General features: G+C 44.8%; 1 protein-coding gene across 25 annotated transcripts in view; it reads left to right on the plus strand.

The window, feature by feature from the left end:
- Window positions 1-16240, plus strand: part of TLN2 (talin 2) — a 453861-nt gene that overhangs the window by 374635 nt on the left and 62986 nt on the right. For all 25 annotated transcript variants that reach the window (XR_008621180.2, XM_063597112.1, XM_063597104.1 and 22 more), the window contains 4 exons: window positions 705-806; window positions 5342-5512; window positions 11143-11289; window positions 15527-15628. Coding sequence is in view for 24 of the 25 variants with exons in the window: in XM_063597112.1 (XP_063453182.1) it covers window positions 705-806; window positions 5342-5512; window positions 11143-11289; window positions 15527-15628 (522 nt within the window). In the remaining variant the exon portion in view is untranslated. The remainder of the gene's footprint in view (window positions 1-704; window positions 807-5341; window positions 5513-11142; window positions 11290-15526; window positions 15629-16240) is intronic.

The following is a 16240-nucleotide window of genomic DNA, read 5'->3' on the forward strand; positions in this document are numbered from 1 at the left end:
GGCTAAGAATCTCCACCTTTGAATCCCCGATCCCCCTCACTCTCAGAATCATCTAGATATCTTTCTCTGTCTCTTTACAGCATGATTAAATTCTTTAGGGGTGAAGAGATTAAACCATGTCTCAAACATGAGAAGAAAGGTCTTGAGGTCACCGTGTTTGATATTTGCATGCACACCACCAAACACAGTGGACTGAGATCTAAGCTGAGCATTTTCACAGTGCACTGTTTGGGAAGTAGTCCTGCTTTCCAGGAGCTAATCTCATTTTTATGTCACTCTCCCTCCTTGAGGGGTTATTAGTTCTGAGAATACAGTGACCTGGAATGTTCCCTCAGACCCCTCCATTATCTGCCTGCATTTGGAAGAAGTTGTCGTTCCTTCTTGGAAAGCCATGACTGTTCCGCATGTCTACTAATTCCATCAAGGAACCTAAAGTAAAGATACCAGTAGCATCAGTTGTCAGGGTTGACAGGAGCAAGAAGCCAGTTGCAGAAGCATCTCTCATGCCTGCTTCTTCTCTCTTTCTCGGGAGGAGTCATCACTGAGAAGGTCAGGGCAGGGTGCGGTGGCTTGATGGCACACACGCAGGCATTCTAATGTCTGCTTTGTGTGGCCTCTCTCATTTTTCAGAGGGGCCTTTTTGAATCAGTGCAGCTCTGTGGGGAGCTGTTATGTGATGAACTTGACACTTCTCTCCTTATCAGGCCCTGCAGGAGCAGCTGACTTCGGTGGTCCAGGAAATCGGACACCTTATCGATCCCATCGCCACAGCGGCTCGGGGAGAAGCAGCTCAGCTGGGACATAAGGTAATGCACACCGAGGGGATCCTGCGAGGGTGTGCGTGTTATCACAGGAGAGAGGGTTTTATTGACTTTACTGTTATCATTCCCAAAAGCCTGTGGTGCAAGTATTGTGCCTGAGTCCAGTGCTGGTTTAAGCTGTAGAAAATAACACTGAACCTCTCTCTGGCATCCTCTCCAGAAATTATCAGTTCAGGATCTATTTTTACCTAAGTTCAGAAGAAAACTTCAGTGCAGTTTTTCTGGTTGTGGCCAGAGATGTAATTTGGCATTTACAGTCATCCGTTGCAATCGACCTTTGCTGAAAGAAACCAGAGACTGAAGCAGACACTCCTAGCCTGGAGTCTGCCACCTTTGGCTGGCTGGCCAGCCAGCCCCATTCTGGTATGTTTAAGGGTACATTATTCTTTTGTGGTTTCTAACATAGTGTCTACTCTTAGACATAATGAGGCAAAGCAGACCTCTCTGGATGACCAAACCCTCCCTAGGTGTCCACTCCAGGGGAGCCGTTCAGCTGGGGATTCATACCCACATTGTGTTCAGAGCCAAATGATATCTTGCCTGGTTGGGGTTCATTTTGCATATTCTTCAAGGACGGTTGGCTTGTTATGCAGCCTGTGCCTCAATAAGGAGAGGCCAGAAATTGGATTTTTAACCACCTTGGGTTTCCTAGCATTTTGTCAGTGCAGCTATCAGTATAGATGTACATTGGAAGAAATACAGTAGCCAAAATCTTCTTGGCAGGTATCGATTTTAGAAAATCAATATTCTTGCTTTTTCAAATTACAGAATAGCTTAAGGGCCTGCTCACCTTCCCACTGGTTCCAAGGAGGGATTTTTAAGATTTGAAATCTCAAAGGCCAGTGTCTTTCTGCCTTTGTAAGTGTGACATATTTCATTTCTTTTTCTTTTCTTTTCTTTCTTTCTTTTTTTTTTTGAGACGGAGCTTTGCTCTTGTTGCCCAGGCTGGAGTGCAGTGGTGTGATCTCAGCTCACCACAACCTCCGCCTCCCGGGTTCAATCAATTCTCCTGCCTCAGCCTCCCGAGTAGCTGGGATTACAGGCATGCACCACCATGCCCGGCTAATTTTTGTATTATTAGTAGAGACGGGGTTTCTCCGTGTTGGTCAGGCTGGTCTCAAACTCCCAACCTCAGGTGACCCACCTGCCTCGGCCTCCCAAAGTGCTGGGATTACAGGCGTGAGCCACTGCGCCCAGCTGGCATATTTCATTTCTTAGCTGAGTTTCTTTATACGGCAATTAGAAAAGGGCTTGTCCGTCTGTCTGAAGAGGTTTGCAGGGGTAGGAGAATGGTCTGGACACTGGGGCCACTGCCTATGTGCCCATAAGGGAAACTGAGTTTAGGGGAGAAGCTGGACATTTTTTCAGCAGTTACTTTTGATTCCAGAACTTTTGTAATAGAATATTTCTGGATGTCTTTGGAGGACAATACCCATGTCTCTGCGGATACTTCATTAGTATACAAGATTAATTCCTATGTTAGTGGTTAGCATCAAAAGAAGCATAATATATTTATGTCACTTGACTTATAAATTTACTCTTGGCCCTTGGGCTAATCCATCTCTTACCTAAAAGAGAATTTTGGACAGAGGCAGTCAATGCGCCCTCTATCCAGAAGAGCCATGGACTGGGAGTTCACACCCACATTTTCCCCAAGGCTTCATTGCAGTGCTCGTGTGGGGCCCCAGATCAGCAGCTTCAACAGCACCTGGGAGTGATAAGAAATGCCAATTCTCAGACCCCAACTGTGTTCATGAAGTTCTGTGGCTTAAAACAACAGAAATTTATTCTCTCATCCAAAGTCTAAAATCAGGTGGTGGCAGGGCTGTGCTCCCTCTGGAGACTGTAGAGTGGATTCCCTAGAGAATCTGTTCTTTGCTGCTTATATCTTCCTGTGGCTCCTGGCACTCCTTGACTGTCGCGCTGATCCCTGCTTCCGTAATCACATTGTCACCTGCTCTTCGGTGTCTCTTCTGTCTCTTAGATGGACACTTGTTATTGGATTTAGAGCCCATCCCGGCAATTCAGGACATTCTTATTTCAAGGTCTTTAAATGCACCTGCAAACACCCTTTTTCCACATGAGATCACATTCCCAGGTTGCAGGTGCTTGAATATGGACATATCTTTTGAGGGGCCACCATTCAATCCACTGTGTCCCTAGACCTAGGAATGAACGTTATGTACCAAATACTCAAAGTTCTGTGTTATTTTAATGCATGTGCTAACCCAAGGAAGGATGTTTCCTGTTCTGTCATGTCTCAAGAACTAATGGTGTTAAAGTCCTTGCTAAGCTCCCTAAATACAGAGAAAAGCACATGCCTTCAAAAAGCTTTGCCTGTGATATGTGAGCACCTAGTACTTTACTGAGTACTTCCTATTTGGCGGTTAGCGTGGTGAAGGGCTTTCATGTACACTAATCCTCCTACCAGTCCTGATGAACTCTCAGTGCTATTATTAATCCCCATTTTACAGATAAGGAAACTGAAGTGGAGCAATTGGAACAATTAGCTAAATATTTCTCAGTAAGGAATTGGCAGGGAAGATTCAAATCCAGTGATTCTGAAGCCAGAGCTGAAGTCCTTCATGGCCCAGCCATGCTACCTTCATGGGGAAGCCGGGCTCCCATTTAGTTTTGCATTTAATTATTCTCAGCACACAGCAACCGCTGACATTTGACAGTTGCATTGATGAAACATACTTTGAAAATAATAAAATTAACCTAGAAAACATATAAGATTCTAATGCATTAAACATTTTGACTCCTCCTTTAGGACATAAAGGACCACCCTAAGCCCTCTGTCCCGATGACCCTTCAGTGCTCCATTCCCTTTGGTGGTGACACCAGTGCCCTTCCTGGGGACGAGGATGAAATCAAATGCAAGTGTGTGGAGCTGCTGCTTGTGGTTGTATAGGCTGTGCCCTCCACAAAGGCATTTGGCCGAAGTGGGAAGTAGGGACGAAAATTCAGCCCATGCTCTGCCCTGGCGTCGCTCATGTCTGCCCAAAGGACCCCTTTAAAATTCACCCAGGGGCTCCCTAAGGGCCGGGAACAGCCCTATTCACCAGGTTTGAAACCTCTCTGTAAGATAACCATAGAGGAAATAACAATGTAAAAATAAGTTTTATTGTTGGCCAATAATCATGTCTCACTATTAGCATTAATTAAGTTTTATTTTTTGGACACGTTCCCTCACCTTGCCCTAGCCACCCCCACCCCATCATCCTCCACCCTCTCCTGCTGGCCCAGTGACTGCTCATGTGAGTGGTCTTCCTGTCCACATCCCCACAACACTCATTCTTCTAACATGTGATGGGAAGGAGCGTTAAGGGAGGTGCTGGCTAAAGGTTTGATCTTAAGTTCTCTTAAAGGGCGTAATTTAGCCATTAGTCATGACCACACAGAATGAGGCATTGAACAGAAAAGTGTCATTCATGCCATTGTATTTTATCTGAGTGAGGATAGATTCTGAGAGGGGATAGATTCTGGTGTCTGAAGTGAATATAGCAAAATGTTAAGATCTCATATTCTGATGCCAGGTAGAGGGTCATCCAAACACCAAATGATAAACTTCTAAAAGTGCGGTGCTCCCACAGCAGCAGGGCTGGCATCCCAATGAAAGTGAAAGAGACCACAGACTGTGGCAGCTGAGAGCCGGGGCTGTGGGGTGGGATGCTGCTGTCTCCACCTCTTAGCTGCATGAGATGGAGCATGCGTCTCAACCCCTCAAAGCCTCGGTATCTTCATGTGTATCTGCCTCTTAAAGTTGTGGAGGCTCAGTGAGGAAATGGAAGTTAAACTTTCAGCAGAGAGCCTGGCATAGGGGGTGCGCCCACTAGATGTTTGCAACACATGGCCCACAGCGCCCAGCTGGTAGGCGAGCTTTGGTGAGCGTGGATGGATATGCATGGCAGTGCCCTCCTGGAAAGAGGCCTGTGCGGAGGCAGTGGTTCCTGTCAGGATAAGCTTTTTTTGTTCTCCCAAGTTGGGCAAATCATAAACAGAGCATCTAGGCTGATGTGAAATCATTTGTGCTGTTTTTCCAAATCAAGGCTTGGTCAAAATGCTCTGGGCAAAAGGCAGTTGGGATTGGCTTCCTACAAAGCTTTTGAAGGTTTCTTTCATCTCCTGCTTTTTTCTGCTCCCCTGCTACCTTACCCTTTTCCACTCCTCCTTCCTCCTGAGTTTGTAAGATGTCTTTAGTTCTTTTAAAAGTTGTTAATTTATAGAAATTGACAGTTTGTAAAATTGAATTCAATTCTCATATCTAACTCTGGATCTTGGAATGGGTTTCTTAGCACCTCTGCCATATTTAGAGAGATGAAGAACTCCCTGGAGAAAGTAAAAACCAAGAAAGAGTCCATTAATTAGCAAGCACTTTCAGCAGTAAATTGCAGCAGATCTGCCTCTCCCTGTGAGTCAGCCGAGTCCTGTTCCCCTCCCGCGCCTGACTGTGGAGCCCCTGAAGGAGACACGTGTATTTACATGATACATCTCTGGCTTTTTTTTTTTTTTGAAAGGTGACACAACTGGCAAGCTATTTTGAGCCCTTGATCTTAGCCGCAGTTGGTGTGGCCTCCAAGATTCTTGATCATCAGCAGCAGATGACGGTGCTGGACCAGACCAAGACTCTCGCAGAGTCTGCCTTGCAGATGTTGTATGCAGCCAAAGAAGGTGGCGGAAACCCCAAGGTATGGTCCAGGATATCGGGGATTCACTTAGGACCACTAAGAAGCCATCATGCATTCCTGCTGTAATGTGTCCTTCCAGGAGAAAACACTTCCAGTTCTTGCTGGTGGCATTTGAGCTCCCACTCTGAGATCGGAAATAATCTATTGGCCTTCCCAAGGTTCTTAGGGAGGAAATGAAGAAATATACATAAAAGTTATTTTTTTCTTGACAGAATGTGAAGACAAGTGTCCTTGGGGAAGAAAAATGTATGGTGCGATGATTACAGGAATGAAAACTGTAATGCTTGCTGGGTCCCTGCTCAGCAGTGACACCCAGCTTGCACAGAGGAATGTTCTATTGTGCTCCAGTAAATGTCGTTTTGATTCCTAACACTTAAGAGACTGCAGTTTAATATGAAAATCTCCCATACCAGTTTGCAAGAGGGAACATTTCTTCAGCCTGTTGTGTCACCCAGCTGCTTTAAGTGGCCAAGTATGACGACAGCCTGTCATAGGTGACTTTGCACCACATTTTACTCTGAACTTGGGAACTGAAGAAGAGAGAATAGCATATGCAAAGGCATAGGTAGATTTATTAAAGGGTCATGATTTCTTCAGGAATAGTGAGTGGTCTGATCTATCTGGAACATGTAGAGCTGGGGGACCACCAGGCGGGAGGATGGACTGGGCTGCAGGGTGACAGGTCTCTTCCACATTGCGGACTTCAGTCTTTATTGTAAGTAGTGGGGAGCCATTGGCAGTTTTAAAGCAGGGGAATGGCACAACCAGTCCATATTTTAGAAACATTTAAACTGGTAGCAGTGTGAATAATGTCATGGACTTTCCTTTTCTTTTCTTTTTTTGAGATCATGTCTTACTGTATTGCCCAGGCTGGTTATGAATTCGTGGCCTCGTGCCTTCTTCCTGCCTCAGCCTCCCAAGTAGCTGGGGCCACAAGCACATGCCACCATATCTGGCTAGCCTGCTTGCTCATTTATTTACTTATTTACTTAATAAGTTAATTAGAGGTGGGGGGTCTCACTATGTTGCCCAGGCTCATCTCAAACTCCCGGCCTCAAGCAATCCTCCCCGTTTAGCCTCCCAAGTACCTGGAATTATAGGTGCAAACCACAGCACCCAGCTTGGACTTAACATTTTCTATGTTCAATTTTTTCATTCATGTACTTGGCAGTTATTAAGAGCCTCATTCTGGGGATGCTGAAATATTAAGTGCCAGCCACTGCCCTCAAGTTGTTCAGAGTCTTTTGGAAAAATAAGTTGAGTTGCTGAAGTGGTGGAATGGAGTGAGAAAAAAAGAATACTGTTTTGACTGCGATGGAGAAACGATAGGGTGCCCTGCAGTCGTGCCAGCCCCCTTTGCACCCTCAAAGGGGTGCCTCCCCCAAACTGGAGGAGGCAGAACTTACCCTCTGACTCACTTCTGGGTTGTCTTTTCTCCAGGCTATTGACTGCCACATGTCCCCACTCCTACCTGATGGTTTCAGTACTAAGAGAATAATTCAAAGGAGGAGTTTTCTGGATTTATTTTTATTTTTTATGTTTTTGAGACAGAGTTTTGCTCTTGTTGCCCAGCCTGGAGTGCAATGGCGCGATCTCGGCTCACTGCAACCTCCGCATCCCGGGTTCAAGTGATTCTCCTGCCTCAGCCTCCCGGATAGCTGGTATTACAGGTGCCTGCCACCACACCCAGCTAATTTTTTGTATTTTTAGTAGAGATGGGATTTCACCATGTTGTCCAGGCTGGTGTTGAACTCCTGACCTCAGGTGATCCATCCTCCTCAGCCTCCCAAAGTGCTGGGATTACAGGCGTGAGCCACCACACCTGACCTTTCTGGATTTTTAAGACATTAACACATCTGCTTGAACTGTAAGTTCAGAGTTCCTGATGGAATTTTATTTTCTCTCAAGGAACCTCACAACGTCAACTTCTGCTTTCTGGTAAAGCAGAGACTGTTACCAGAAAGCTTACAGTGCTGACTGTCTGTGCTCCCAGCCATCAGAGATGGGGTCTCGCCATGTTGCCCAGGCTCATCACAAACTTCTGGCCTCAAGCAGTCCTCCCCCTTCAGCCTCCCAAGTACCTGGGATTACAGGTGCAAGCCACAACACCCAGCTTGGACTTAGTTTCCTGTGTTCCCAGCCATAGAGCACACACAGTCAGCACTGTAAGCTTTCTGGTAACAGCCTCTGCTTGAAAGTGGTGTCTAGCATAATTTTCTACCAGTGTGAAGTAGTTTTCAGTAAAGCATTAGATGATGAAGTAAAACACGATGAGTGAAGGCAAGGCAGGTGATCACTTCTGTCCCTCACTGGTCTCATTCAACCTGCTCTCTTTCTGCAAACCCTGACAGGCTTAGCCCAAAGTGCGCCTGGGATACTACAAGTCTGCTTTTTTCAACCCTTTCCTTAGAAGCCTGATGCAAAGACTTAATCACCTTGAGTGTTATTCTTTGGACACATATTTACTAGGTTTTATTTGCTGTGTGCTAGGTTTTATATATCCCTGTTTGCAGAAGAAATAAAGGTTTGTCAAATAGTTACGGGTAGCTTTGATATGGTGAAAAATAGCACAAGCTTTGGGGTCAAACATAATTGGATTCAAATCCCACCTCTGCCTCTCACGAGTAAATTACTTCATTTCTTTGTTTCTGCACCTAAACAATGAAGGTAATTATGAATACCTCCCTAAGGTACTGGTAGAGACTAAATGAAATAATGTGCCTGACATAGTAGATATGTTTTTTAAAAAAGCGGCAGCCCAGAACCTGTTTGTTAATGAATTACCTGCTTACCGAGGCGTTTGCAGTGTAGCCTCTCCCTCACTCCATTGAGCTCTTCTGCGGTATTCTCTACCCCGCAGAGCTCCCTTCTCCACTCATCCCCACCCCGCCCAATTCCCTTCTGCGGCATCCTTGATGGGCCCACACAGATTCTGCCCGCAACACTCCAGCAGAAACGCAGCCCTCTCCACTGTTGGGCAGTTCTAATTATTCCTTGTTTTTCTCCCTCTACCAAAGTTGAAATCTGCTCCCCTGTGGCCTTCTCCCATTTTTCCATACTCCTGTGATGTCTGTGCCTGCTATCCTGGGCTTTGTATTTGAAGTGCTGTAATAAAGAAACAAGGCTTCTTTGGAAGCGGACTTCAGACATGTGTCTGAAAAAGAATGGAATCTGGTTTTTCTCTTGTGTGGTGCCATGAGGAACAGTAACAAGGAACCCCTCCGGAATCTAAAATAACGACCTCATTGTTGGGCCCACCGATGCCACTTATGAGATTGCTGTCGGTGGTTTAAACAGGCCTTAATTGAGATCCAACTGTGTCTTTGGGTATCTGAAACTATTGAGCTCTACTAGCAGGTATGTGTGATTTGAGATTAGGCTGTCTGATAAAGATGAGACTTGCCTTTGGTGTTCAGAAGAAAAGGCCCTGGGTGAGGCCTGGAGTAATTGGAGGAGGCTTCATAGAAGAGGTAGACATTGAGCTGACCCTCTAAGAATCTATGAAAAACTTAACCATGAGAAGTGGAGGAGAGCAGGCCTTCTAGAGAATTCATCAGCATGAGTGGATGGGGAGGTAATTCATTTCTGGGATAGCCAAGAGCAAGGATATGCTTTTATAGATTTCAGTGACCTGGTACAGGACAAGTGTCCTTTAAATTGTTCAAGGAGTTCAAAAAGTTTTGTGATTTACTGCTGCACCCAAAATTTGCTTCTGAACCTTCCTGAGCCTGCATGAGAGTACAGATCCTTGGCAAGCGGTGCTCCTGTCTCCCCCAGAAGGTGTACTTAATTTTCATAAGAATGTGTAGAATTGCTGGCTTTTTTTTTTTTTTTTTTTTTGAGATGGAGTCTCGCTCTGTCGCCCAGGCTGGAGTGCTGTGGGGTGATCTCAGCTCACTGCAAGCTCCGCCTCCTGGGTTCACGCCATTCTCCTGCCTCAGCCTCCCAAGTAGCTGGGACTACAGGCGCCCGCCACCACACCTGGCTCATTTTTTGTATTTTTAGTAGAGACGGGGTTTCACTGTGTTAGCCAGGATGGTCTCGATCTCCTGACCTCGTAATCCACCTGCCTCGGCCTGAATTGCTGGCATTTTTGTGTCTGTAACAGTCATCTCATTCTAAATGAGATTTAGAGAAATATGCACCCTCCCTTTCACCTTCTGTATGAATAAAAATGTATGAGATGCTCTTTCTGGAGAGTAGGTCCAAGAGGTATCACCTTTCACACTTCTATCATCAAAATAAAGCAATCTGCACATTTTGTGTTTTACCATGTCTGTGCCATGAAATCAGCTATCAACCCAAATTACCACTTTACTTCACTCATCCCAAAGAGAGTTCTGTGTATCCTGACACCGTTGCCTCAAGGATAACCATCCATGATCAACATATTTTCCATCTCATCAGATGTCATATTTGAATAACTTTTCTTGCTTCCTATGGCTTTTCAATTCAGACATGGCCAGTTCCTGTGGCTCACATAGCCTCTTGGAATTCTCTCGTATTTAGAAAATCACCCAATGAGTTCTCGTTTACTGCTTTCCACTGGCTTCTTTACCTTCTCATTTACCAAAGTAAAGATGCAGTATCTTGGCCTTTTGAAAGGGTCTACTTCCCCAACAAGGTGGCTCAGGGCGGCCGTAGCCACGGCATGGGTAGACCCAGTGCCTGGATGTAATGCAATTCCAACCCTGAAAACCTGACATCAGGTCAAATTTTGCAGAGCGAGGGCATGATTTCCTCCTAGACTGCCCTTATAAATGGCAAGGCGCCTGCAGCCGTATCATCCCACACTGCATAGTGTTGTTATAGTTTTCCCCATCTTACCTAGGAGGACTCCAAGCCCAGGGCCACTTACCTAGTTAGCCAGCAGTGGAGCCAGAACTAGAACCCAGGTTTGTCTGTCACCTTGGCTGTTCCCCCTGCATCTTGCTGCTACTTGAGGTATCTTTCAGGGAGCCCAGGACTGCCATTGTTTCATTGTTTTCATTCATTCATTCACTTAGCCCCTACTCTGCTTGACACAGGTGTGAAACACCTACTTCCTAATATGGTCTAAGGAATGCATGGGTACTCAGGGCTTTACCTGCAGGGCTCCATGCATTTCTCCAACCTCATGGCATATAATTTGTGACATAGTTTCAAAGCCTATTAGGCACTCTACAAATATATTTCCCTTAGAGGTACCTACATTTCTGTAATCCAGTCTTATCTTTAGACGGGGAACTGTAGTGTGTTGGGCAACTTTGAAGAGATGTACATTTATTTTAAGCACACTTTTTCATTATATTATTTTGTAAATGTATCAACTTGTATATTTAGGGACCTGTGGCATTCTCTTTTCTACAGTCCTGAACATAGTAACATATAAAATTGGTCATGTCATAAGATTTTGATATTGCAGTTTTATTTTTCCCTGATTGTAAAAAGAGATCTTTTTCTATTTGTCTTTCTGATTTTTATTTACTTTGCAAACAAATGGCCAAACATAAAGAAAGGGAAGAAATAGAATAGATTGCTGTGCTCCATTGTGGGGGTATGGTTTTATATTCTACTTTTGAAGGTTATTCTTAGAAGACTGAGCACCGCTCTCTTCTGCTTAAGGAAATGTTTCACAATTCCCTTCTCAGGCACAACACACCCATGACGCCATCACAGAGGCCGCCCAGTTGATGAAGGAAGCCGTGGACGACATCATGGTGACGCTGAACGAAGCTGCCAGTGAAGTGGGGCTGGTTGGGGGCATGGTGGACGCCATTGCAGAAGCCATGAGCAAGGTGGGCGTGGGCTCCAGGGCTCTCTACTCCCTTATCTCCCTCACCCATGGGCCTCGCGTGCTTTTCTGTAAGCTGTCAAGGCTCATAGCAGCAAGCCTCTTCTTTTCTTGAAGGTTCTAGTTAATGTACAGATATCCAGTCACATGTCCAACATATTATTCTTTATTATTAATGCATTACTTTTGTAAGCCAGTTGTGCCTTCTAATTTTACATGAAAGAAAAAGATGGACATGGAAAAGATATCATAGGTTTCCTCAATTGTAAGATGGAAATTGATTATCTACTTCATAGGGTTTGTTGTGGGGGAACAATTGCTAAAATGAAATAAAAGTGATTCCCGGCCGGGCGCGGTGGCTCACACCTGTAATCCCAGCACTTTGGGAGGCCAAGGCGGGCGGATCACCTGAGGTCGGGAGTTCGAGACCAGCCTGACCAACATGGTAAAACCCTGTTTCTACTAAAAATACAAAATTAGCCGGGCATGGTTGCGCATGCCCATAATCCCAGCTACTCAGGAGGCTGAGGCAGGAGAATCGCTTGAACCCGGGAGGCAGAGGTTGCGGTGAGCCGAGATCATGCCATTGCACTCTAGCCTGGGCAACGAGCGAAACTCTGTCAAAAAAAAAAAAAAAAAAAAAAAAAAGTGATTCCCAAGTGCTAGTTTTTGGAATGGCTATTTTGGAATCATGTGGAGCTTTAAGAATGTAGATTCCTAGGCTCCACCCCCAACCCACTCAATTGGGTTACATTTTAACCCACTCTTTTTAAATGCTCCTTGTGGTTCTGATATCTAGCCAGGCACAGAAACCACTGAAATCGTATATATGCAAAAGCCCATAGTAAACTCTTGTAGGCTACAGACATATAAGAGAATATGAGTATCATTTTCTCATTTAGTGACCCATCAAATGAGTCGGATCATTAGGGTGGCATGACTGGAGACAGTTTCAACTCCGTATCTCCTGTTCTTTACCCCAAAGAATCCTTCATTAGTCATGTAAGTTTGACATTCATTAGAAAGAATGCTTGTTCATCAGCATCTAATTGCCATCCTGTGATAGCATGCCAAGAATTTTAGACATCGTCTATGTTTTGAAATGTCCATTGTCAGATTGTGAATACATTAATAAGGTTTTTCAGGATAATAAGCAGTCTTTAATTGCTAATTTAGAGAAGATTGGTTGTTCATATCTCCATGAAGAAATGATATGCTGTAACTATAATTAGAATAATTATCCTTAGGCATTATGCAGTCATTGTCAGCCTGAGAACAAACATAACAAGCCCAGGATGGAATGCTGTGTCTCCCTTTAGAGACCGCAGGCTCTACTTTGTCAAATCGTCCATCAGTTTCTGCTGTGGGCTTCTCATGCTGCAAATGTGGACATTTTGGCAGAAAATGAGTGAAATTTCCCTCTTCTGCAGGCCCTTGTATAAGTCTCAGTAGATTTGTTTGGTTTTCAGGACATCAGAACACCAGAGCTTTGAAGATAAACCGTGTATCTACCCAAGGATGTTAAATAATGGAGCCCAAGGTTTCTTGGTGCAAATTAGAAATTCAAATGATAATCTTTTTCTTCTTGGGAGAAGATATTTTTCAGTACCACTCAAATGATAGGGAAGGATTCCATAAATCCTAGGAAGATGGACGTCAGATCCAAAGTCTTTCTTTGATAGCCCTATGCCTTATGCACTGTGATGGGCTGTGGACAGAGAGAGCAGGCCCTGCACCACCTGCCATTAGTGGTATAGCCTATGCTGTCTCAGCCAGAGACACATTTGATTCTTCTGGATGGGCTGGAAATAAGTCAGGTGTTACTTGATAGCAGTAATTAGGAACTGCCAGCCCACACAAGCCACAGAGGCCAAGAGCTATTCTTCCCCCCTCAGTTCTGCAAAGTATATAATTGGGGTTTCAATGTTGCCCCTAAACTCTTATCTACCCTGGCCTGACATCCAGGGCACCACACAACACCTCTTCCTCATTCCCATTCTCCCTTTGCTCAGCGTGTTGCTGGGGACTTCAAATTAAGTGATGTTTCAGGTCCTTTGGGTCCCTGTGCAGCAAGCGTTAGAAAGCTGGCATAGTCTCTCAGAATTTTGTTAATTTGGTTTAAACTCTGAGATACTATTAGACTCATTGTCTGAAATTCTCAAAGCCAGTGAATTATAGAAAAACATGAGTGTAGCCAGAGTTAATTCTAACTTGGATGTGACTCCTGACACTTTGGGGGCTTTCACTGTGGAGCTTCTCTTTGAGATTCTCCCTCGTCATCTCAGCACTAGGAGGTTTGGAGACTCACAAGTGAGTATGAAGTAATCAGCTTTCCGGGTGACCTTGGACAGGAATTCAAGCTCTCGGAACGTTGATTTCCTCATTCAGTGAGGTTGGTAGGATCCTGTGGGATTTTGTGATGTGGTATCTTTTCCTTGTTTTTGTTTCATTTTGTTTTTGGCCAAGTAAGAAAATTAAACAAAAACAAACAAAAACTGTGCTATCTACATCACGGCTGTTTTATAAAAGAAAGGTCATGTTAGCACCCACAAAAGGAGGAAGGCTGTACTCTCAGAGTAAAGGGAAGTTCTTTCGAATAAATGAAATTGAAATCCTAGTCACTACTTTGTTCTTTCTTTTCCCATTGTCCTCAGACTAGTTAAAGGTTCTTTGGCTGGTGGCCACTGGCCAAGAACTCTGAGCTGCCCTTCAGCTCCAGCATCCTGGCATGTTGGTAGTGATGTCACATCTCACATGCAAGCTCCTAGCATGTGGCCTGAGGCTTAGAAGATGTTCAGTCAGTTTACAGCAAGTGAATGAGTATGCAATTCAGTCTCCTTTGACTAGCAGGGCCCCCGTGCCGTGATGGGGATACAGCATCTATCTGCCTAATAGGGAAAGCTAAAAAAGTCTAGTATGGAGTTTGTGTTAATAGTTTGGTGAAAATTATATGCTGGGCTATGCAGCCACATCACGCATAGGCCACAGTGATGCCTTCCTTTCACTCACAGTGCAGTACATGCCTGCTCATGACATATAGCTCTCACTGAAGATACCAGCTAACATTTTCCTAATTGACCACTTGGCCGCAATCTCATCTCTGACTCTGAACTTTATGGCACAGAGCTGCCAGGGAAATCTCAAATATGTCATTGCTTACCCCAGATCCCACTGTTGTCGTCATGATTTCAAGGTTTTCCATAAAACAGATGCAGCCTCATTCCCACTGCTGTCAACAGCCCCCTCCTGTTCAGGTCAGGATGACCTCACTAGACTCACTCTGCCTGTATTCATTTCTGTTCACTTTGTCTCTTCGCCTGCAATACCATTCAGCAACCGGTGGTGATGGTGAGGATGGTGGTGGTGAAGATGGGTTGCCTGTTTCTTCATCATTGACGTTATCATCTTTATCATCAGCATCTTCATTATGGTCATTCTCTCCTCTTCCTGTATATAGTTCTTGACCAGGTGTAGTGTTGATTTTTACTGTAACCATGTGATGCCTGGAAGTTACCACTGAAGGACTAGAGATCAGAGTTTAAGTAACCAGCCCGAGGTTCATTCACAAGCCTTGGAAACACATTTTGAATACAAATCTCCTACACCAATATGTCCCCAAGCCTTCAAGGGACATAGTCCCATTGTCTCAGTTCTTCCACCCCACAGTGATCTTGCCCTTCTCTCAGTTCCTATTGCATTTATAGTCAGGTGAGCAACAACTTATTCCTAGTGCTTCTAATCCCTTCTGTTCCCCGATTGTGCTCATAAAGAACGGTTCCGTGGATAGCCATGGACTCGACCATTCCTCAGGAAGTGCTTCCTGATGGAGAGTCCGCCTCCTTTCCCACCTCATCTTCTGGCACTTTGCGCTTCCCTAGAAGTGTCAGGCTGGCTCCCGCCTCCATGTACGTGAATTCTGTTCCCTTTTCTTGGGATGCCTTTCCCACCTTTTACATGTGGCAGACTCTTTGCCTGGTAAGACTTGGCTGAAACATCACTCCTCTGGAAGGCCTCCCACTCCTCTCAGGCAAGGCTGGGAGCCTCTCCTTGCCATGTACCCTGAATGCCTTATGTGCCCTTCTGTTGAAGTCCTTATTGCACAAGTTGGGTAATTGAGTTGACACTGGGCGAAAGAATCTATGAGGCCCTCTCTGTTTTTCAGAGTTCCTAATTCTCGTAAATACAGTCTACACTTCAGCAGGCTTCTTATGACCTTTGGATTCTTTTCCTCTCCTCTGTAGCTGGATGAAGGCACTCCTCCAGAACCAAAGGGAACATTTGTCGACTATCAGACGACTGTGGTTAAATACTCCAAAGCCATTGCGGTGACAGCTCAGGAAATGGTAAGAGGGAAGAGAGCTGCCCTCCCCACTGTTGTTTGCCTTTTTATCCACTGCCACCGCTGAGCCTGCAAATCCCAGATCTGTGTCAGAGAGAGAGCCCAGATCACTCTCTAGTCCCTCGGGGGCTCCAGCTTCTGTCCTTTATCTGTGGTCTTTCTGGCTGCCTGTGTCCAGTAGCCCCAGTCTGCTGCAGTTCTTATCTCATGAAAAAGCTGCAAGAGGGAATTAAAGATGGCTGAGACTTGGGCATGAGGACAGAGGAGCAAAGGAAGGAGAGAAAATGAAAAGACGGGGGAAAGCAGGGAATTTGTAGTTAAGGAGAAAGGGGGAGAATCTTATTCACCTCACGAAGGACTTGAGGTGTTTTTAGTAGATTAAAATAACAGTACAAGAGAAGATATTTGGGGATAAAATAGAACAGAGATGACATTATCTGATGAAATCAAGTTATAATACTTGGAAAATAAGGTATTGCCAGTCTTTCAGGCAAAATGAAACAGTATGGTTATGTAATAAGAAAAAAAAAATTCCGACAGTAGAAGGCATACAACTTTTGGAGGTAATGTTTTGGTTTGGTTTGGTTTTTGTTTTTTTGTTTGCTTGTTTGTTTTT

This window comes from Pan paniscus, chromosome 16, assembly GCF_029289425.2.
Source record: "Pan paniscus chromosome 16, NHGRI_mPanPan1-v2.0_pri, whole genome shotgun sequence".
Taxonomy (NCBI): Eukaryota; Metazoa; Chordata; class Mammalia; order Primates; family Hominidae; genus Pan; species Pan paniscus.